At 39.1% G+C, this 22,516-nt stretch overlaps 2 protein-coding genes across 2 annotated transcripts; both read right to left on the bottom strand.

The window, feature by feature from the left end:
• Positions 1-6,678: 6,678 nt before the first annotated feature.
• Positions 6,679-17,695, bottom strand: LOC126802000 (tubulin-folding cofactor D). The gene is given in 21 exon segments (XM_050529515.1): positions 6,679-7,284; positions 7,436-7,447; positions 7,449-7,638; positions 7,762-7,790; positions 8,128-8,287; positions 8,289-8,374; positions 8,466-8,571; positions 8,573-9,021; positions 9,100-9,321; positions 9,413-9,618; positions 10,479-10,677; positions 11,431-11,646; positions 11,711-11,846; positions 11,848-11,879; positions 11,963-12,067; positions 12,290-12,406; positions 13,285-13,476; positions 14,890-15,090; positions 16,109-16,208; positions 16,353-16,900; positions 17,436-17,695. Coding segments are annotated over 21 exon segments (3,801 nt in total). The 5' UTR covers positions 17,646-17,695; the 3' UTR covers positions 6,679-6,999.
• A 2,676-nt stretch (positions 17,696-20,371) lies between these two features.
• Positions 20,372-21,845, bottom strand: LOC126801989 (xylulose 5-phosphate/phosphate translocator, chloroplastic). The gene has a single exon (XM_050529498.1). It carries the CDS (start codon positions 21,755-21,757, stop codon positions 20,486-20,488), a length of 1,272 nt encoding a protein of 423 aa, XP_050385455.1. The 5' UTR covers positions 21,758-21,845; the 3' UTR covers positions 20,372-20,485.
• Between the last annotated feature and the right edge of the window lie 671 nt (positions 21,846-22,516).

Genomic DNA, 22,516 nt, shown 5'->3' with positions numbered 1-22,516 from the left:
TGTTACACTCATACATGTACTACATAAAGAAAATCAAATGGCAGACGTATTGGCAAACTTGGCGGCGACTTTGGCATTGTCTGGAAACGAAATTTCAGACATCCCAATTTGTCAAAGGTGGGTCATGACAACAAAGCCTTCACTCCAGTGTGCCAGCTCTCATGTAGTGTTTGTTTATCGGAGGCATCCTTTTATCGACTATCTTGAGCACAACAAGCTCCCAAATATTCGAAACAAAGGTGGATCATCAAGCGGCGAGCACCGCGCTTCCTCTACTACAAAGAAACTTTATATCGGAGGTCATTTGACGGAGTACTCCTTCGATGCTTGGGAAAAGATGAAGCGGTTAAAGCCATGGAAGAGGTTCATTCTGGAGTGTGTGGAGCACATCAGTCAGGACCAAAGTTACATTTTCAAGTAAGACGACTAGGGTATTATTGGCCCACCATGGTCAAGGATTATATGGAGTATGCACAGAAATGTCAAGCTTGTCAGTTTCATACCAACTTCATTCATCAGGCACTTGATCAGTTGCATCCGACAATTTCTTCGCACCCGTTCGAGGTCTGGGGAATGGATGCAATCGGACCCATCACTCTGAAATCATCGGCCGGTCATATGTACATTCTGGTAGCCACGGATTCCTTCTCAAAGTGGGTAGAGTCGATACCGCTGAAAGAAATAAAGAAAGAAAATGTTGTGGATTTCGTTATGGGAAGCATTATACAATGCTATGGTATACCACGGTGCATCATCACGCACAACGTCAAGTATTTCTCGAATACCGCAACAGAAAAGTTGAGCAAGAAATTCCACTTCAAGCTTCACTTTTCTTCGGTGTACAACGCCCCGGAAAATGGTTTGGCAGAAGTATTCAATAAAACGCTTTGTAATATTTTGAAGAAAACTGTCAATAAGAAGCAGAAGGATTGGCATGAGAAATTGGGTGAAACTCTCTAGGCTTATGGAAGGACGTATCGGACAGCCACAAATGCTACACCTTATTCTCTCGTCTATGATGTCGAAGCCGTGTTACCATTAGATAAAGAAATCCCATCATTGAGAATCGCTTTGCAAGAAGGTCTCACAAATGAGGAAAATGTCAAGTTTTGCCTTCAAGAGTTAGAAGCTTTGGACGATAAGAGACTTGATACACAACAACACCTGGAATGCTACCAAGCTCGGATGTCACACGCCTTCAACAAAGGTGTTCGACCACGGTCATTTCAAGTTGATGATTTAGCTCTTGCTGTTCGAAGACCCATCATTATGACGCATAAGACTGGACTCCGAATTCAAGTCAAAGTGGGATGGTCCTTACGTCGTCAGAGAAGTATACACCAATGGAGCTTACAAAATTGTGGCGGAAGACGGTCTGAGGATTGGTCTCATTAACAGAAAATTCTTGAAGAAGTATCATGCTTGAAAACGCCAAAAAATGCTCCAAGTCTGTACGAGCCTGAACTGCATAAGACAAAAAAACAATGCTCCAAGTTTGCACGAGCCTAAACTGCATAAGACAAGAAAAAAAAACAAAAAAAATGATCCAAGTCTGCATGAGCCTAAACTGCATAAGACAAAAAAATGCTCCATGCCAGCATGAGCTTAAACTACATGAGGCACCAAAAAAACCCTTGAACTACGTAATGACTTAATTCCTTTTTTAGAAGGATACGCATACATCTTGAGCTTAATTCCTTCTTAAGTTCAGTCACATCAAAAAAAAATATAAGGGTTTGACTGAAAAAAAAAAGGAGCAAATCCTAATCATTCAAGTTAGCTGTCACATCCAGGTCAAACCCTTGAAGCCGCTCCGACGTTCTTCAAAACTGGCTCGTAACTTCTTTGCCTCTTCAATCTCTGTTGTAGTTAATTCTGGAATCTCTCGAATTTGGCACTTCTTCTTTGACTTGAAGCTGCTCCGATGTTCTTCAAAACGGGCTCATAGCTTCTTTGCTTTTTCAATCTCTATTGCAGTCAGTTTTGGAATCTCTCGGATTTGGCACTTCTTCTTTGACTTGAAGCTGCTCCGACGTTCTTCAAAACTGGCTCGTAACTTCTTTGCCTCTTCAATCTCTGTTGCAGTCAGTTCTGGAATCTCTCGGATTTGGCACTTCTTCTTTGACTTAAAACGGCTCTGACGTTCTTCAAAACTGGCTCGTAACTTCTTTGCCTCTTCAATCTATGTCGCATCAGTTCTGGAATCTCTCGGATTTGGCACTTCTTCTTTGACTTAAAGCTGCTCTGACGTTCTTTAAAACTGGCTCGTAACTTCTTTGCTTCTTCAATCTCTGTCGCATCAGTTCTGGAATCTCTCGGATTTAGCACTTCTTCTTTGACTTGAAGCTGCTCAGACGTTCTTCAAAACTGGCTTGTAATTTCTTTGCCTCTTTAATCTCTGTTGCAGTCAGTTCTGGAATCTCTCGGATTTGACACTTCTTCTTTGACTTAAAGCTGCTCCGACGTTCTTCAAAACTGGCTCGTAACTTCTTTGCCTCTTCAATCTCTATCGCATCAGTTCTAGAATCTCTCAGATTTGGCACTTCTTCTTTGACTTGAAGCTGCTCAGACGTTCTTCAAAACTGGCTCGTAACTTCTTTGCCTCTTTAATCTCTGTTGCAGTCAGTTCTGGAATCTCTCGGATTTGACACTTCTTCTATTCTAGATCAACAAGTCTTGCATCGTGAAGAAAACTCTTGAAAGCCGCCATAGTGAATGTGATGCGTCAAGCCTAACACGCTTTTGTTGACTGCTATCAAGTCTATGAAATGAAAGTAGTCAAGCGATTATGTCGTTTACGTTTTTCAAACTTTTGAAAGCCGCGATGCTGAATGTGATGCGTAAATCTTAAAACGCTTTTATTGAGTGCTATCAAGTCTATAAAATGAAAGCACTCAAGCGATTAGGTCGTTTACGTTCTTCAAATCCGCCAGAAATCAACGCGTTTCGAAAGCAGTCAGATGGCTAGATCGACCGTGACTCTCGAATTTGTTGTCAAAATTCTTTTTTAAAAAAAGTCAAAGTCAGACTAGTAAAAAAAGTCAAAAGTCAAAATCAGACCAAGTAAAAAAAATCAGAACAGTCAAAAGTCAAAAAAAAAACCGGTTGCACTAAAGCACAACCACACTCAATCATTTAATGATTGAATCATTCAAATTGTCGACCGCTTCAGCTTAAACCTCTCTGCTCAAATGCAGTTTCTTTTTTCAAACTTCTCTGCTCTCTCAGCTCCAGCTCCGTCATCATCTTATGCTAGTTTCTTCAACAGAAGAGGAGCTCCATCTCTACAGTTCACGTACGACGGTTCAGCATCCAATCACCACCACCTTCCGAGCTCTCCATGCCAAATTGACAGTTCATTTATATAACATTATTTTGTTGAACCATCAAGTCTAGAGGCTTTTGAACCTTGATAGGCACTTGGAATTCTTGTAGCTCTTAGGCAGAAACTAGTACTGAGACATCTTTGCTGGATATGTTGTACTTCATGTGGTTGTTAACAAGCTAACCAACGGCGATAGCAGACATGAGAGAAAGCTCTCCGGCGAGAACTGAAGCAGCCACAACGCTAGCCAATTGCCTTGCGTTTGCTCCTGGAGCCTCTCTATTAGCACCCTTCACTCCAAGCAAGTTTAAACAGGCTGAGTGGGATGCAAGTTGGGTTCCTATCCTACGGTATCAACCTCGATAGAAGGCATGGTGACAGAGACGTGAAGATCCTTGCCATCATGGATGGCTTCCATCATGGTGATATAGTGAGAACTCTCAATATTCTGAGCAGGGTCTTGACCAGTGGCAAGATAGACAGCTGAAACAATGTTACTTGCATGCGCATTGAAACCACCAAGAGCACCGGCAATAGAAGAACCTGTAAAAGGAGCATCACATTAGTTCTCAATCTAAAAGATGAGGTTTCTATTGCTATTGCTGGAGCTCTGGACACCTTTTCTATTCCCAGCTAACTTCTTCAACCTCCTGGACAGAAAGCGTTGAGAGGGGAGAGAGATGGAGAAGCTCTGAGACTAGGAGCAGGAGCTAGGGTTTAGAGCGAAGCCGAAGGAGTTCAATCTCTGGAACGAGGCCGATGTGGAAACGCCAGTTTGTGCCATTTGTGTGCGTCTTGTGTGTGTTTTGGTGGAGAGAGGGAAGAGAGTGAAGCACTTTTAAGGGGAAAATTGGAATCTCTATTAAATAAGGATATTGTTGTTCTACTCAAATGGAGCCGGCCTAATCAACTTTGGCACATGGACATATACTTAAGAATAAGAACCATTGTATTGCTCAAGGTCTCGGGCTGGAAAGTGAGCACGCCACCAAAGACCATTTGCATAATTTTTCATGTGCTATATGCTGGTTGTACCACACAGAATAGTGGATGACACATCTCCAAAGGAAAAAATGCATATAATACGATACTAATAGAAAGTAGCGTGTGCATATTTTCGATGAACAAATGCGGAGAAACAAGAATGCTTCCAAGGCTTTAAAAGAATTAAAGCGCCATGAACCTTTTATCAGTGGAAGCGGAAATAGAGTGACCTAGCTGCAATCTACCATGGTTAGCGCTTAGCATGACACAAACTAAAACTTCAGAACATGCATGCCTCAAAGTGTATACTTCAGGCTGCACTTTCGGCACGTGACGACAACATGTCTGCAACACGACTTGAAGTGAGGGCATTTGTAGACACATGAAATTTGATGAAGTAAATTATCTTCGTTAAATGGTTAAATCGACCAAGAGCCCGACAATATTGCACACGTGGCCCAAAAGTCAACAAAGTTGGTGCATATCCGAATAAAACTCGTGTCAGCACATAAACATATGATCGTAATCGAAGCTACGTGATTCCGACTTAAATCGGAAAATTAAATGTCATTGACGATTCGGAATGATAACCGGACATTTGATTAAATTAATAAATTCTTTAACGGTTATAATTAAGTCAATTATTTTCTGTTTAATTTAGTTATGAGAATAACTAATTTTAAATTAATCGGAAAATACATATTGATTTAATTATACAATTAAAGAAATTTATTATTTTAGTGTCATTAAAATATTCTACAAAATATAAAGCTTGACACTATAAATACCCGCTTCAACATGAAGAGCGAGACTTGAGAAGAAGAGATAAAATCACTTGAGCAAGATCAGTCTCGACAAATCCCGAAGTCTCTCAAGTCCACGAAGAATCATCAAGCCACCAAATCGCTCGTTCTTCATCAAATCCAAATCCAAACTCAAGTCCACGAAGAATCGTCAAGCCACCAAATCGCTCGTTCTTCATCAAATCCAAATCCAAACTCTAAGTCCACGAAGAATCGTCAAGCTACCAAATCGCTTGTTCTTCATCAAATCCAAATTCAAACTAAAGTCCACGAAGATCATCAAGATGCCAAATCGCTCGTTCTTTATCAAATCCAAATCCAAATCAAACTCAATTTCTCAAGATCAAGTGCACGTCACCCTTGAGCCAAGTCATATACGGAGATAGAGTCAGAGGAGTTCACAAAGATTGTAACCCCGCGCTTGATATTAAATAAATCACATTGTACACGTGTCTGCATTCTTGTTTGTTTTCATATTCTCGTTCTACAGACTTGTTAGAGATCTTATGCTTGTTGGAGATCTTAAGATCGCTTGAAGTTTCTCGATTGTGCACCACTACCTCTAGCATTGATTTATGGGTGAAGTGGGTTGTACGCGAAGTTTGAGGATTGGGTTTCGGTTGATGAACTGACTATACTTTCTTTTTTTGTTTTACAAATTACGAATTTATTTATTAAAAAAAACTCATAGATTAGCATAAACACATCACACAATCAAGTAGTTAACCGATTAGGTTAGATAATTGCACATACATCGAAATTGGATTCAACCGTTGGTAGTATCACACTATCACATCTTAAACAAAGACAGTATCATCAAACCTATAGCCATCTAATTTTTCACATAATCCACACGACTACACAAGTAGCTATATTTAGATTATCAATAATCTAACTATATGTAGTGCAATCAGTTGATAATGATATCATATTGAGATTCAAATCAATTTTACCATCATGTAACTAATAATCAAAGGACTCGTACTTCGATTGAGAAGAAGAAAAGCAGAACCTTTCTAAATTAAGAGAAACAACAAGTACAAAAAAGAAGAGGAAATGGTGATGACCTAATTTTCTAAGAAAGAGCAAGCTAAAAAGCTGCAAGAGAAAAACCCTAAAATAAAAGCCTCCAGAGTAATTATCTCACACCAATAGGGTTCTGGATAAACACATATAACACTCAAGTTCCTAATATATATTTCCTAGAATTTAATAAAGCTATGGAACATATTTTGAATTGTCAGCTGCCTTTTAAAGGACTTATATCACAGAGCGATACTCCCACGCTAATATTTGTACAGTTTCACATGTATCAGTTGAATGTATATATTAGGTTTTACATCAGCATACTGATGCATCAAGGACATTACGTTCATGGAGATATAGAGATAGATTGACTTTGCTGGAGTCTCGAACAAGTGTATCTCTGATATACAGAGCTGATCTAAACGTGCCGGCACATACTATTAATCCCTCCCAAATTGAATCAGTCCACTTGAATAACACATCCTTTATGAAACCCATATAGTTAAATCATGATCAAGAAAATGAAAACCAGGATGCTTTGATACCAATTTATAACTTCAGGATAGAAATAAAGCCAGCAACGAAATTGACACGGTCGGGATTGACAGCAAGAGTAGCAGCCATATTCTTCTGTAACAAGATTCCACCATTCACATGCATTTAAACTCCGGCGCTACCCAAAACTAGCTGACGTTTAGTAAATCTATATACAAATACAACAGCACTCTGACAGACATATGATATGTGCAGGTTTCCGGACAAAACTTGACCCACAGGCGAACAAACTACAAGCATACAGTATGAAAGGAGGGCGATTGCAAGAGGTTCAACTAGCATAAAACGAGGGATTGGTTTAAACAATTAGAACCCACTTGAGTCGACTAATGATGAATAAGATGCATTTTCATCAGTAATTGTTGAACTCCTGTTACCGGTTGATACTTTGTTACTAGTCTTACGAATCAGATCTGTGTCAAGACCAGCCATCTCATATAACTCAACCCGTTGGAGCTTTGCTGCTTCAGTATCACCTTCCCAGCAGGTTTCTGAAATAATGTCAATAGCTTTGTCGAGCTTGTTTTTAGCCACAAGACCCTCATTTTGCAAGAGAACAAGGTAAACTTGTTCAGCAGAAGCTTTCCGTATCTGGGTCAAGGAAAGCAGGAACAACGTTTAAGCAAATAAAGTTACAAGCCCTTCAATAGAAAGAGCAAAATAATGAAAAGCTGACACATCCTGGAAAATAGGCAATGCAATTTTAAGTCATGAATGCTCAAAGTTCATGGGAACCACAAACCTTAGGGTAACGGATGACCTAGAAAACGGAGAAGCTGAGAGAAGGCCCGACTATTTATGAAATCTGAAACTGAAGCTATATATCCAAGTATTGCAATGCCTGCATATAGCTTGGAGAAGTCCTTCGATCCTTTTAATTCAACTTCCAGAGCATCCAAAGCACCAGCACAGACAACCACTGTCTGAATCTGTAAATTGAAATAAGGATCCAAATAAAAAAGAACAATGTACATCAGATTATCATAGAGGACTGACAGCCATACATGGAACATAAATCAGTCACATAATAAAAGGTTCAATATGACAAAGGGCTGACCTCCATAGTCAATCTTTTTGCTGAAAAGAATCTCAATAGTCTGAAAAAATAAAGCAATTTCATCAAAATCAACTTGACTGAGCACAATGATATATATTACTAAAATTATGAACGTGCTCAGTGACTAGATTCAACGAAACATGTAAGGAAGCAGAAGCTATAGTGGAGATTAGGGTTTAGAGTGCTAAACATGGGGCCACATAACACGGTCAATATTTCAAGTACAACACGTATCAAAGTCATTATCTATTGGCAGAAAATAACAGCTAGTCCCAGTCACCAACAAGAATATATAAGGAATGAATGTAAGAGAAGAAGGGCCTTTAAACAAAGATAAGAACTCATATTTCTTAGCAATAGGTTTTGAACGTGACTACCTTCAATACAGGTACAATGACTCTGTCACATCTCCTAAAGTGTTGGAGAACCCAAAGAATGTCCATAGACAGCACATACTCTCTGGACTTTTCATTCTGGTCTTCACTGTCTACCATTTGAAGATACTCTAACAATGCTGTGAGTGATGCCTTCCTCAACAGAGATGACATACCCCGATAGCACTGGTCTGCTATAACAGTCAAATTGCAGCAATTGCACAAAACGAGGGTATGAAATGTTCGGTACCTACAAGTACAAGCAAGGACAAGATACGCTGTCCGTCAAAGAACTCCCGTAACTTGTCAACAATGTTATAGAGGTTGTATGTATTACTAACCGCCCACTTTAAATCAGCTTCATTAGGAACAAGTTCTTCCAGCTTTTTCCTGTGCGGTATATGTTGGACGTAAGCTACCTTATTGTACAAAATCCTCTGTAGCAAAGGCTGCTTCTCTCAGCTTATCCATCTTCTCTACAGCTTGCTTACTTATTCCCCCAATTATACTGGAAGCAAGATTTGCATCAAACAACACATGTAACTGTTTATTGTCAGCACTGGGCTCTATCTCAACGGAAGAATCGATTTGAACTGATTTTCCACTCAGACAAATAGAATCTCTCTTGCACAGGATATATGTACATCTCTCAAGGCCGTCCATAGCAGCCTCACGTACCCAAGAACCCACATCACCTCTGTTATCAACAGAATAGTCATTAAGAGCTTTCAATAAAGCTGTCAATACTCCATCCTTGATGAGAAGGAACAAATACATGTCATCCTCCACAAATGGGACACCAGAATGTTCCTTTTCCTGAGTTAATGCTTCACAGACTGAAACAATCCCTTTGACTGCATTTACTCGTGCTTCCGCATCTCTATCATCAGGGTTGTCCTGCAAATGGTAAATATCCAATTAGGAGATCTTTATAGTTTTTCTTCACCGGAAGAGACCAATCACAAAGAGTTCCACCTCAATTGCACAAGCATTACAAAGCTTCAAAAGCACATTCTTCCACCTAGTGGCAAGAAGTTTGCAGGGCAAAACACCTATCGCCAAAGCTGATCCTCTTCTTACAGCCACATTTGGATCAGTCAAGAGTTCCAGGTACTTAGATATTATACTAGTACCTCAAAGATCTGCAACAATTAGATATGCTTGCACAAAGTGCTTCAGAGCTTTAACTGCTGCATCCTGCATGAACGAAAAACCTGATTACAATTTCAGATATCACAACGAATATAGAAGCAGCTAGTTTGAAAACCTGAAATTAAGAGACATCCACCTGAATCTGAGAATTAGGATGTCTCAAGTTCTCATTTACAGTATCAAGCAGACTCCACTTTATCTTTTCCGGTAATGACACAGAAGATGTAGATATGCATTCTATGAAACGGGAAACTGCTGAACGCATCATTTCTCCACCTTTTCCACGATAAAGGCGTGCTTTCTCAATAGCAGGTACAACACCAGCAACAAGATTTTGTTTATCTGTAAGCAACAAGATTAAATGTCTCTTAATGGTTTCTGTAATTAAAACGTCATATCAAGATTAAATGCACAAGGAAGAATAATTATTAAGAGAAAAGACCACCGATAATTGAAACCCAGATGATAAAGGAGATACCAGAATTATACACATTACAGTGACCCAAAAATTAGCCAATGTCTAGGAGCTAAATTTCTTTCATCCCCTCCCAATTTTTTTCCCCTAAATGAACCATGGCTACAAGTAATTAACCAATGATAATCCTCTTCTTACAGCCATAGTTGGATCACTTTATCAAACAAAAATAAAACTAATATGATAAAGAAAATGCACCATTTCAACGTCTTCTTATCCCTCTGTACCTACTTTTTCAGGTCCGCTTCTGTGAATCATTCTACAATAGCTCTTTCATTAAGGCAATTAATTGTAGTTTACACTGTCCTGTTCAGAATTCATATATGGGAGCATTGTAACAGTCGCCTATTCAACACTTGCACTGTTTTCAATTTTCAATGCTAATTTAATTAAGTATTCTTGCTGAATTTTTTTTTTCCAATATTAACATTTACAACTTTATCAAAATAGGTAAAGGAGGTGTGGGACACAAACGTTAGTAATACAGAAAGAAAATGAATAAGCATGAAAGATTGGAGTGCAATCGTTGAAAAGGGGCGTCCCAAAATCACTTCCCCTTCTCACGTGTCTGAAACATTCTTCTACCCAGGTATGCAAAAATCAAGGAATGGAATTTGTTGGGAATGGAGAAGTGTATAAACACTACTATCCTACAGCAGGCCCTAACTTCACAATCCGCCTGCTCTTGGCGAGGTTTTGTAAATGCATCTAGAATTAGAATACTAACCAGCGGAAAGAGCATAACCACATTGATGTAGTGCTAAAACGAGTTCTCCAGTTGCCAGTGTCGCTCCATGGCGCATGCAAAGATCAGATGAAAGAGTACAAGGAATTATTTTCTCCAACGCATAGTTTGCAAAGTATTCCGGATCATATTTAACAAGAGAAGAAAGAGCCTCAGCAGCAAGTTCTCTTAAGCCTTTTTCCTGATGACATCAGCATTCAGTAATTACATGACTAAATTTGCCAATATATTGAACTTAATGATACTGCGGTAATGGCAACTAATGAAATACATTAGACTGGGAAAACTATAAGATAAAATAACATTCAAAAATGTAACTGAAAAAAAAACAATCGAATAAAACAACAACCACAATATGGATCTTTGCTCCGCTACTCTAAGCAAATCATGTATGCATACAAAATTTACCATATTTCTACCACTTGGGTTTTTAATATTTCTCTATAGTGGTGAGGGTCACAACACCCGCAACACAACTACCACTATCTTGGAATTAAAATTATCGCATACTTCACAGAAGGGTTAGACTTTCAGATCATTGTTTCTTATGAACGAATAATACTTTCACCGTTCACAACTAAAACATTTAAAACTTATTAGACTCTGAAGAATTACAATATTTGACTTTAGTACTACAACTATTAGACTTTGGAACTATTAGAGATCCAATTTGGTATTGACTTAACTGTTCTGCAAACATTGAACGGCTGAAAGAACCAAAGAGTCATAATAGAACAATAAAACTAAGAATGTTATGGGCTGGTTTCGTATCTTATCCACCCTAATTTTGTTCCTTACACATCAAGTACTACATGGGTCACACTTTCTAGTGAAAAGGAGGGGAAAATGCCACCTCCACCCCCCCCCCCCCCAAATATATATATATATATAGATAGATAGTTGAAAGGGACATCAAAGGAACTGAAGAGCATACCCAGTGACAAATTTTGTTATACAGCAGCTCATCCACAAAGGGATAAAGATATCCCTCATATTGAGCAATAGAGACAGCAACATGAACATATGAGTTTGCTCGTGAAGAAAGTGAAAACTAGTCTGCAGTATTCACTATGTCAATTCCATGAGGGTAACGACCCTGTCTTCCGACATTTTCCTGAAAAGCAGCAGCTGCTGCTCTTCTACAATTAACCTATGCATCAAGATAAATAATTAAATAAATAAACCTGAAGCAGAGGTGGTGCAAAGATTAGCACCTCATGGTCATAGCAGGCCACTGTTAATAGGTGTGGTGCAAGCTGATCCAATATATTTTTCATATCTGTATGATAGTATGCACGGCCAAAAGCCCAACAAACATAAGTTGCAGCATCTCGTACATGAGATCCAACAGTGTGGACCTCTTCGAATATCATAATGTAGTCCCTATTTATAATCAATCATTAGTTCATATTGGAACAACCTACTATGCTCCAGATTTATAATTTGTAAAAACAGGTAGAAACAACCTTCATGACAACAGGTACAACTTTGGGAAGGCTGGCAGGTAAGAGAAATCCTCTGCGTGCCAACTCAGCCAATGCTAAGCAACCTCCATGCCATGACCCATCACCCTGGAAAAGAGAAAATTTTCATATCAAAATCACGTCAGCTTTAAAACTGGGTACAATTACAACTAATAAAAGGACAGGATAATGATATGTTTTAAACCCCTAAAGGTCATCGCAACCCTTGTGTGCATACTTCTACGAGTAATGCATGTAACCATGGACATCCTAACCAGTTAAATAGTAAATGTGCGGAGCAATATACCAAAGACAGCAACCACATGATACCTCGCCCGGAGAAAACAGCTCCAAAACAGATGATAGGACCTCCTCTGAAAGGGCAGCTGTAAGACGTGAAGCAGTGCGACCAATACCTTTCGCAGCAGACCAACGTACAACAGTGTCCTGCATCAATAAGCTATTAGTGACAACTAAATATCATACAACATATTTGAATGATAAGTTAAACAATAAAAAACTAAAATATCAATGAAATACTGGCAAGGTAATGCTCTCTAGTACAACTTAGATCCATGCACATGAAGCTCTCTGTTGTGCTCTGGCAGAAGGCCAAAATTTAAGCTTAATGAAAGACAAATTTTATAACATGCACAAAATGGTGGTCTCTCTCAGATGGGGCCATGAGTATTTCGTTCCTTGAGAACATCCAACCATTTTACACACTGTACCTCATGAGTCGACCAAAATTCTGGTAAACCAACAAACTACCTCAGTATTTATCATACCAGACCAGCAATCAGACCTCGTAATTAGTTCCCTCTATCTCAAAAGTACAGCTATAACAATTAAATATTAAGAGCCGGCCAACACTTCACGTAGAACCATTTGATAACTGCATCTGACCTTTGCATTTCAATTGCACGACAACAGTTGATTAAGAGGGAATATTGTTCTATTTATGATTGAAAAGCATATCCAATGGAAAGTACCATAGTAGGAAATAAGTATGGTTCCCTTCAATGAAACCACAGTGAAAATTAAAGCAATTGATCTCTATGTAGACCAACAAAACTGAGAGAACCAAATCAACGTGGAAGTTCTACAACCCCAGCAACTTAATTTAATGTTATCATAAGCATATCCAAATGTAGAGTACCATAGTAGGAAACAAGTACGGTTTTCATCAACGAAACTCCAAAAGAAAAACAATTGATTTCTATGTAAAAAAACTGAGGGAACCAAAAAGAAAACTGTGGAAGTTTTACAAGCCCCAGCAACTTCAATGTAACAAATTTTTATATACTTCACCCTTTGAAACATACCGTATCTCTCAATCCAGTGAGTAACATCTCAATAATCTCCTCTACAATTTCTGGGACATCCATTTCTTCATCATCCAAGCAGCTTGAACATGGTTCTGAGTTTAAATCCTTGGCATTTATAGAATCATTGCATTCACTAGATTTTCCTGAGGCAGACAACAACATGTTCTCTCCCAGTGAGTTTGTTTTACCCTGCATCAACGCATATGGTCAAGCAAGAAGATGACAACCGAGAAAAGACACAGATTAGAGCTTATATGGGCTTATCTACAAAGTTTATATTCCTGAATCTTAATCAATGTAGAGGCAAGGAAACTAAAAGTTTGTTTATTTGTCAAAGCTAAAGATATTATTCATTTACAACTGCAGTTGAAATATGTGTACTTCTAGCTGCAGAATGACAGCAATTAATTGAATTCTTATGTACTACATCAATTTTACTTATGGGCACAACCACATTCTCAAAAGAGCAACAAAGAAAGGTGAAAAGAAAAATACCAGAGTATACAACATGATTGGACTCCCAGTGGAGATACATGACCAAAGATTGCATATTTATAATTTTTTACAAGTGGAGATGGATATAATCATAAACGTAACTTAGAAGTTGGTACATGAAAACTTCTATAAATCAAATTAATAGTTTGAAATTGAAAATATAACATAACAATTCTTACCACATAGCGCCAGGCTATGTAGCACCGACACGGCGCGACACCGCGACACGGCAAATCTTAAAAACCTAAATCCCGACACGGCGTCGACACGGCAATTTATATATAATTTAATATATATTAATGTGTAAATATATATATATATATTAGTGTTCATAATTAAGGCTTAGGGCTTAGGTTTTGGCTGTTCATTAATGTACTGTTCCAAAATTGACAGTTGACGTCTCCAAGCTGTTGTTCATTTCTCATAAATGTAGCACCATCACCAAGCATTTCCAGAAAGCTACAACTTTCTTGCGGATTCTGTTCTGCAATCTGCTGGCTCCATTGAAGCTCCTGACCTGTCAGTGCAGGTTTAGCTGCATTGTTGTTGTTCAGCTGCGAGCCGAAGTCCTGCCAGGAGGTTGATGCTTCACTCAAACTTGATAGCATTGCAGATGAAGAGCGCAATGAAGATGATGATGGCTTCAAATATGTACTTCTTCCAGCCATGATCTCTAGTAAACTTGACTGGTTGGATGATCCAGGACTAGACAACTGAGCTGGCTGAAGTTGCTGGTCTTCCTGGCGACTAGTATTGGCCAACGCATTCACAGCCCAAGAGAGTATGCCATTGTTTGAAGTCCCAGTAGTGATAGGCAACTGATGAGCTTGCTGAAACTGCCGCTGGTTGTCTAGGGGGTTAGGCTTGCCCAACATGTCCACCATATATATATTAATGTGAGGTAGGAACAGAGTATTAAGGCTTAGGGCTTAGGTTTTAAAAAAAAAAATCAAAATGCTGATGTGGCGTGTCGGAACAGTAGGTGGCGTGTCGGTCAACGTGTCGGGCCGTGTCAAAAAAGTCAACATTTTCCGACACGCCACGTGGCGTGTCGGACACCGTGTCGGGGCGTGTCGGCGTGTCGGGCAGTGTCGGACACTCCGACACTTCAGCCTTTGAAGTGTCGGTGCTACATAGGCGCCAGGAAGGTGAACGATGAGGGAGGGAAGTAATCCCCATCCTCTGAGTTAATTTCATCAGATACTTGCGAAGCAACGGACTCCGAGCTGCATAGCTAGACTTGATCAACAATGAGATGTCATCCCAGACAATAGGAACCACATCCAGCAACAGTTTCCACTCACCAGCCTGACTACGAAAGATACATGAGAAAATGAAATCAACCAAGGCAGTATGAATGGAATCTATTTTAGAAAATCAGAACTCTTAAGTCAAATAGTAGCATCATAAAACTCCTTCACTTAATAATACAAAATTAAACTTGCACACAGAAACATCTGAAGTGTTGTATCTGAAGTCAAAGGAAGCTTCAAGCCTCATGGTAATCATTGAACACAACTAATGATATTTCTCAATTACAAAAGCTGAAGTGTAAATCTGAACTTGGCATATTATATAGCAGAAGGTAAAACTTTGATTGCAAATCAAGGCATGAAAAACAGATTATAATACATAAAAACGATGGTGATTTCTCATTATATTGAGCATAAATCTGAACTACAGTAAATTCATTGCCCAGGAAATTCACTACTTAGTTCTAAGCCTGATTTATTAAGAAAAACAATGCGTTAGTGTGGCAGATGATGTATATGTACATAGTTATAAGCCACAGTCTTGTTGGTTTTACAAAAATCATCTTTTCAAACTGAAGCTGTAACTACCAAGAGAAATAAATGAATATATATATATACAGTCCCTATCCAGAGTGAAGCTTCACTCTGAAATTTTAGAGTGAAGTTCCAATTTTGGCACACTTTTCGGTCAAATTTTTTCACCATAATTGATTCAATATTTAGGTATGCTATTCAAGATCATCTCTACAAAATTTCACCTAATTCGGACATCGTTAAGGTATTGAAATTAGATTAAATCAATGAATGAATTAAAACTGTTCAACGTGAACCGTTCGTGTAAATCTCAATTTTGAAAGCTCAAACCATTGTCAAATTGGATGAAACTTTGTAGAGATGATCTTGAATAACATACCTAAATATTGAATCACTTATGGTGAAAAAATTTGACCGAAAAGTGTGTCAAAATTGGAACTTCACTCTAAAATTTCAGAGTGAAGCTTCACTCTGGATAGGGACTGTATATATATATATATAAGGGAGTAAAAAGTACAAATAGAGATAACAAAGCAGACCTTGAATATAGCAGCCAGGGCTTCTAAAGCTCCAAGTAAGCGGAAGTGATTCATGACATCTGTAAGAGAAGATAACACTTCGTGTGTCCATTCAACGAAGCTGAAGGAGAAATTATACCATAGGCAGGTAAGAAAAAGGCAGACATAAAGCAGTCAGCATTCAACTGAAAATTTGAGCCTTAATCGTTACTAGAGATGAGAATATTAAAGTAAGTTGTTTCTTCATTATGAAAAATAATGATACCTGGAGAAGGCCATTGGCATGTCCGGCCATGTTAGAAGCTTTGAGAGCAGCAAAGCAGCTATGGTGCGCATAGGACCAGCATTTGAGAGGTGATCCTTAGATATCCCTGTAATTCTCAATACCAGCGGAGCCGGCTCAAGTTTACCAACATTACTGTTGTTCGCAATGCTAGTATCAACCGTGGAGATATCAAATGGTACCAACACAAGTATAGAGAGCCACAAAAGTATCACACATTTGGCCTCCATCTCTCCTGTACTTTCCTGACGCAATGACGACACTGAAGTTGTGTGATGGCACTTCTCCAAGAGAGACACAGCAAGTTCCGAGTCCGAAACTTGATGCGGGAAGAACTTGACGACGGCCTTGTACCCACAAACAGTAACCAGAGAGTAAATAATGATGCATATAGGCTTAATCACTTCAAGTATTTCATCCGAAGCCACTCCTAATTCAACTGTTTTCGAGCGGATGATAAACGTCAGTGGGGTAACAATGCTCTCTAGGTAAGGCTCCACCAACTGTCCCTGCTCTTGATACTTGTCCATCTGCATAGAGTAAAGACAAAAAGAAACATAGTTAACAAACTAATCTTGCAAAACTTGATTACTGTAGTTATTGCAAAGCAAACATAGAAACCGAATGATCACTAGACCTCAGCAATGGGTTTACCAAGTTCACCCCAGAATCCATAAAACCCTACTCCTAAACCCCCACCATCGTAAAATCACCACAAATTGGATCTAACCCATGAAACCCAATAGAAAAGCTAATTCATTTCACATTAACAGAAAATGGGTGTTGATCAGAAATAGAAAAGGTGCAATCTTTGACATCAGAGTTGATTGAAAATGCAGAATGCATCCAAACCCAAAAGGAAATTAAACACCAACACAAAATGGGTGTTGATCATAAACCTAAAAGGAGTGACCTTTGATTGAAAATGCGGATTCACATAGTAATTCATTGACAAAAAAGTAAACTTTAACAGCAGGGTTGATTGTAAATGCAAGTACATACATGGTAATTCAATGAGAAAAAAGAAGTAAACTTTGGGAGAGGAGAAGAGGAAGAGAGAGTTACAATGGATCGGATCTTGTGGGGAGCGGAGGGATCGGAAACGCGAGTGTGTGAAACGATGTCGTCTAGGAGGGACTTGACGAGCTTCCATTCTTGAAGGAAGTACTTTTGGAGCACTGCCTCCTTGGCCCCGTACTCGTCGTCGTCTTCTACTGCTACTTCTTCATTCCCCAACTCCTCCTTGTGCGGCTTTGGGGCTAATAAGGATGCCATTTTCTCTCTACAGATGAACACTTCCTCTTCCCGCCCTTGTGAGTTTTCGCTACTCTCACTCGGCACTGTCATCTGTTTCTGTGCTTATATCTAATTCGGGTCGGGTAGGGTCGAACTCGAACCCGAACCCACTATATATCGGACTCAATTTTGTATTTTATTTTTCAAAGAGGTAATGTGTTGTGTACCGTTAACGATCACATGATTCACATGCTTCTTGTATTGACACTTCTATAATTGTTGAGAGGCGTCTTCTACTAATGATCTCAAAGACAATACTGTTTTAGCTCAAATGTCTTTTCTAATGTATACTTTCATGATCAAGTGATTTATTCTTGTACAATTTCATAACTCGGCTATCTTTAATGGAAAAGAGGAGAAGCAATGGAGGAAGGAACTGTGGCAACAACAATGTTTCTAATGGTTATTTGTTATACAAGAGTCAGCGTCGCATTGGTCGCAAGAGGGGGTCGTACAGCAAGCATCTGCCATTGGAGGAATGACAATGATTTCTCATTTTTCTAATGTTCTCTGTCAAGTTTCACATTGCCTTTTCTCGTGTCTATATCCGAAGAGATATATGTTCTTCCCTAGTCCCTACTCAGCATCGCAGCAATCTCAGGTTTGGCAAACCCTTCCTCAGATTGAGGATGATACCATTTCTGTTGTAGTGGATATTATAATAGAAGCCAGCCTAGATGGCAACGCCAATGTGTCAAAGTTTGTTAGGATTGTTGTTAAGGTTATATTTCTCTTCATATAAATACCCCTAGTTCATGTATGCCGCCAGCTTATCTGGAATTTCCTCTCAATTTCTTGTTCCTCGAGCTTAACTTTGTTGCTGAGATTGGCTCTGGCTGCCATGTGATATCAAGGGTTAATTTAACCTGAACTGATTTCTTCTCTCTCGTTTTTTTTCTTTGCCGTTTGGGAACCTGAACTTATTGTCAGGTGATGGTGAAGTCATGACAAAGATTTATTGAACATGATAAAAGAGAGAAGAGGAAGAGAGGAAAAGGTTGCTGGATGGGAAAGAATAGAAAGGTGAATTTGCATATATCTGTGCGTATAAATATATTGGCCCAACTTTTGCAGCAAAACCTTCCTATTATATTCTCTATTTTTTACTTCTTTGATACAGTTCATAATAAGGAAAAGAAAGGAATTAGTCACTGACCTTGTGAATATAACCGCTAATATTCTGCTAATATTTTTCATCTGATGTTGTTACTGCTAGGCACGAACCTGTTTTCTTGATCAGATATTGAATTTTAGACTACAATATCAGTTGACAGCAAGCATACTGGCTTAAATTTTTTAAGCCATCTCAATATGAAGAGAGCAAATCTTTGGGATGAGAGTGCTTCATTCCTATTTCCTAATTTACAGCTGATTTTAGTACTCAAAAATGTAACTAGAGTGAAACCCGATTATTACATCTGAATGAACCAAAATACAGTTGATCAAGACCGCAGAATCAATACAGGAAGCAATAATTCCAATTTATAAGGTCAGGATTGTGACATAGTAAGATTGACAACAATTGACACAGCAAAACAAAAAGAAGAAAATCCAATAGTTGCCAAAGTAACAAACCAACAGACGGACAATGTACAGATTGAAGTCTTTTTAGAGCTGCAAATGAATAGATTATAGGTGACTATTTGGAGCCTGAAAATGGCAAACAGAGGATTTCCTCCAACTTTTTCAATTGAAAATGTGGTTTACGAAAAGCTAACCACCATCTGGAGTCACAAACAATGACAATCACTTGAAGTGAAAGATGAATCTGAGGGTCTATTTCTTTCTGGTTTACGAAAAAAAAAAGTATCTACAAGTTCAAGACATTGGGATAAAAATCCAAGAAGCAATATCCTTATTATTCCACTGATATTGTCGCACTGTATATAGCAGGTCAAAAATTCCTTATTGAAAGCTCAACAAAACACCAACAAACCTATAAAACAGATCAGTCACACCCAGAAAACAATGTCACATACTCTGGGAGACCAAATTGAGCTCAAGGAGGTTTTCCCCTTATCCCTGCACATATAGGCATTGCCAAATCTGTTGAACCCATTGGACAATCTCTGAGACGCCAAAGATGAAAAATCTCAATCTCAGTCCCAAACACTGAGATGCAAAATACAAGGCCAAGGCCATTGCCTCACCTCCTCCACTAATTTAATAATACCATGAAAGGGGCCAGTAAAGTTCATATCTATTATCTTGATTATGCAATCTATACGTTTCATTCCTAGACCCAGAGTACAGTATCAAAATATTACATTCTCCCAACCTTTGTGATTCCAGATGTTATGGACATACAAAGCAAGACAACATGCATTGACAAATTTTGAAACTGAATTTGCCAAGAATATCAAATTGGCTTGAACTTGCCAGATTGAATTTATCCATTCATCATGTATAACCAAAAGGCAACATTTTTGCACTCAGCCTTTTAGGTCTGAATTTACCAAGAATATCAAATTGGCTTGAACTTGCCAGATTGAATTTGTCCATTCATGTATAACCAAAAGGCAAAATTTTTGCACTCAGCCTTTTAGGTCTCTAGCCTCAGATAAACACGAATCAAACTAAAACTTGGCTACCAACAAGCAGTTAAAACATAGATTCATCAACCCTGACAGAGATATTTTCCATCAACATAAACTCGTTTGAATGAGTATAAAAGAGAGATCATGAAATAAAAAAACCTGGACTCCTGGAAATAAAATTAAAATTTGGTAGATGATGAACAAACCAAAGCAAGTTCATAGTTTTACGGTTTTACCAACTCAAAAATTAAGCACCTACAACAGACAAACTGAGGCCTATTTCTAGTTCTTCTTTTCCGCTTCCTTTTTCTTCTTAGCTGTTGCCTGCGAATACAAGAATGTCCCAAATATCGCCACAGCAGACCCAAGTGCATTAAGAGGCCTAACTGGATTTCTAAACACCAACACAGTAGACACAATCACCACCACCCTCTTCATTGTGTTTCCAACCGAGAATGTCAAAGGGCTAATCTCATCAAGAGCCTGATAACTCGACTGGTTATACAGATGGTAAAACACTCCAGACAACAACACCCACAAGTAAAATGTAGATGGCTTCCCCACAGATGCAATAGCTCTATGATACCCTTGAACCCATTGCGGACCTTCAACGAAAACAGCCACAGGAAACAGATAAAACAGAGAAATTATACTAATCCAACCATACAAATTCAATCCATCTACTTCCTTAAAGCTCTGCAAGCTCCGTTTCGAGTAAATGTTCCTCAATACAAACCCCACATTGCTAATCAAAGCTCCCCACAGGCCTTGCAAATTGAATGACACCTCAGTAACAGCAGCTAGAGAACAACCCATAACAATAGGGAGAATCGAAAGCCAGACCTGTAGAGGGTAAGTATCCCCTAAGAAGGACGAAAACACCACCGAAAAAACCGGCTCTGATGACTTGATGACATGGGTGAAGGACACAGCCACCTTAGAGAACGAGACACAAGCCGAAATGTGGCCTATCGTATGAAACAATGCAGGGCCAAGGAGAGCAACAGTGAATGCTTTCGAGATTTTCGGGCAGGGCTGGAGCTTCAGGGACCAGAGAACCAACATAAAAACAGACCCGGCAAAGAGCTGAAACGAAGCCAGAAGCCATGGGAATGGGAAAATGTTCAGAACCTTCTTGTTGTAAATGTTGAAGACAATGTTCTGGAAGTACCAGAGACCGAAAATCAGGGCAAGCTGGCGAGTTGTGGCCTTAGGCTTTGGAACTGCGGGTTTGGTTTCTTCATTGGAGTTGGGTTCTGAAGTAGAAGAAGAGGAAGCTTTGGGGGTTTGGAGTTTGGGTTTGGAGGAGAACAAAGATGGGAACTTCGGGGTCAAACCAAAAATTTGGGAAGTGGGTTTTGAAGAGAAACTGAAAGGGTATGAGTGGGAATGGATTCTTGGGAAGACTGAAGATTTGGTGGGTGATTGGAGGGGAGAAGATGAGGTGTGGGATCTGGTGTTTGGGGTGAGAAGAGAAGAGGGGGAGGCATTAATGGGGTAGTGATGGGTGGATTTGGAGAAAGGGACAGTGGTGTTGAGATTCAGTGTAAGCATTTGTACTTGTAGATATTTGGTTAGAGAGAGAAGGAGAGACAGAGAATGAGGGAGTGAGATTCTGCAACTTAAGGCAGTGGAGGACGAGGTTTATTCAGTGGTTTAAATGGTTCTCTGTCTCTTTCAGGGTGATAGGATATTCTGGTCTTGGTTGGTATTAAAAGGAACATTAATTTCATTTTCCCTTTTTTTTGTGTGAAAAATAAGATGAGCTCCTCTTACGGAAATTGACCGAATCCATTTGCCACGACGTCATAACGACCACAAGGGTCAAGTTATAGAGTGACTTACTTAATAACAAGAGCAAATAATTGTGCACGGAGCCGTTATTTTTTTTCTTTTTCTTATTCTTTTTTAAGGATGTACGGAGCGCTTATTAAACAAACTAAAAATTTTAAAAAAAATGTTTAAAACAAACGGACATAATTAAAGAGCAATGCGAAAAAAGCAAAATAAAACTCTAGTGACCCTAGAATCATCAAAAGTTCAAAACACCCAACTCGAGCATATGTCATCAATTGGGTACTCTACATTGGATGCTTCCAAAACTAGAGCCATGAGTGACAAAGTCGTGCAAGACCTGAGAAACGACTCAAACCATACTGGGCTTCAACAAAAAGCTCAATAGGCTGCCCCACTTCCCAAACCCAACACACTCCATCCAGACCGACCGTAAGGACTGGCCAAGAGCCTCCGCCGACCAAAACCTTCACTACTCGAGTTTCGGCGGGCGAACCCGCCCCTCCACCATAGCAAGGA

The sequence above is a fragment of the Argentina anserina genome, chromosome 7, assembly GCF_933775445.1.
Source record: "Argentina anserina chromosome 7, drPotAnse1.1, whole genome shotgun sequence".
In the NCBI taxonomy this organism is placed as follows: domain Eukaryota; kingdom Viridiplantae; phylum Streptophyta; class Magnoliopsida; order Rosales; family Rosaceae; genus Argentina; species Argentina anserina.
This window is presented reverse-complemented; position numbering and strand designations above follow the sequence as displayed.

What these genes read in the sequence shown, in the direction of transcription:
- LOC126801989 (XM_050529498.1), bottom strand. Translation starts at nt 21,757, where the DNA reads ATGCTTACACTGAATCTCAACACCACTGTCCCTTTCTCCAAATCCACC.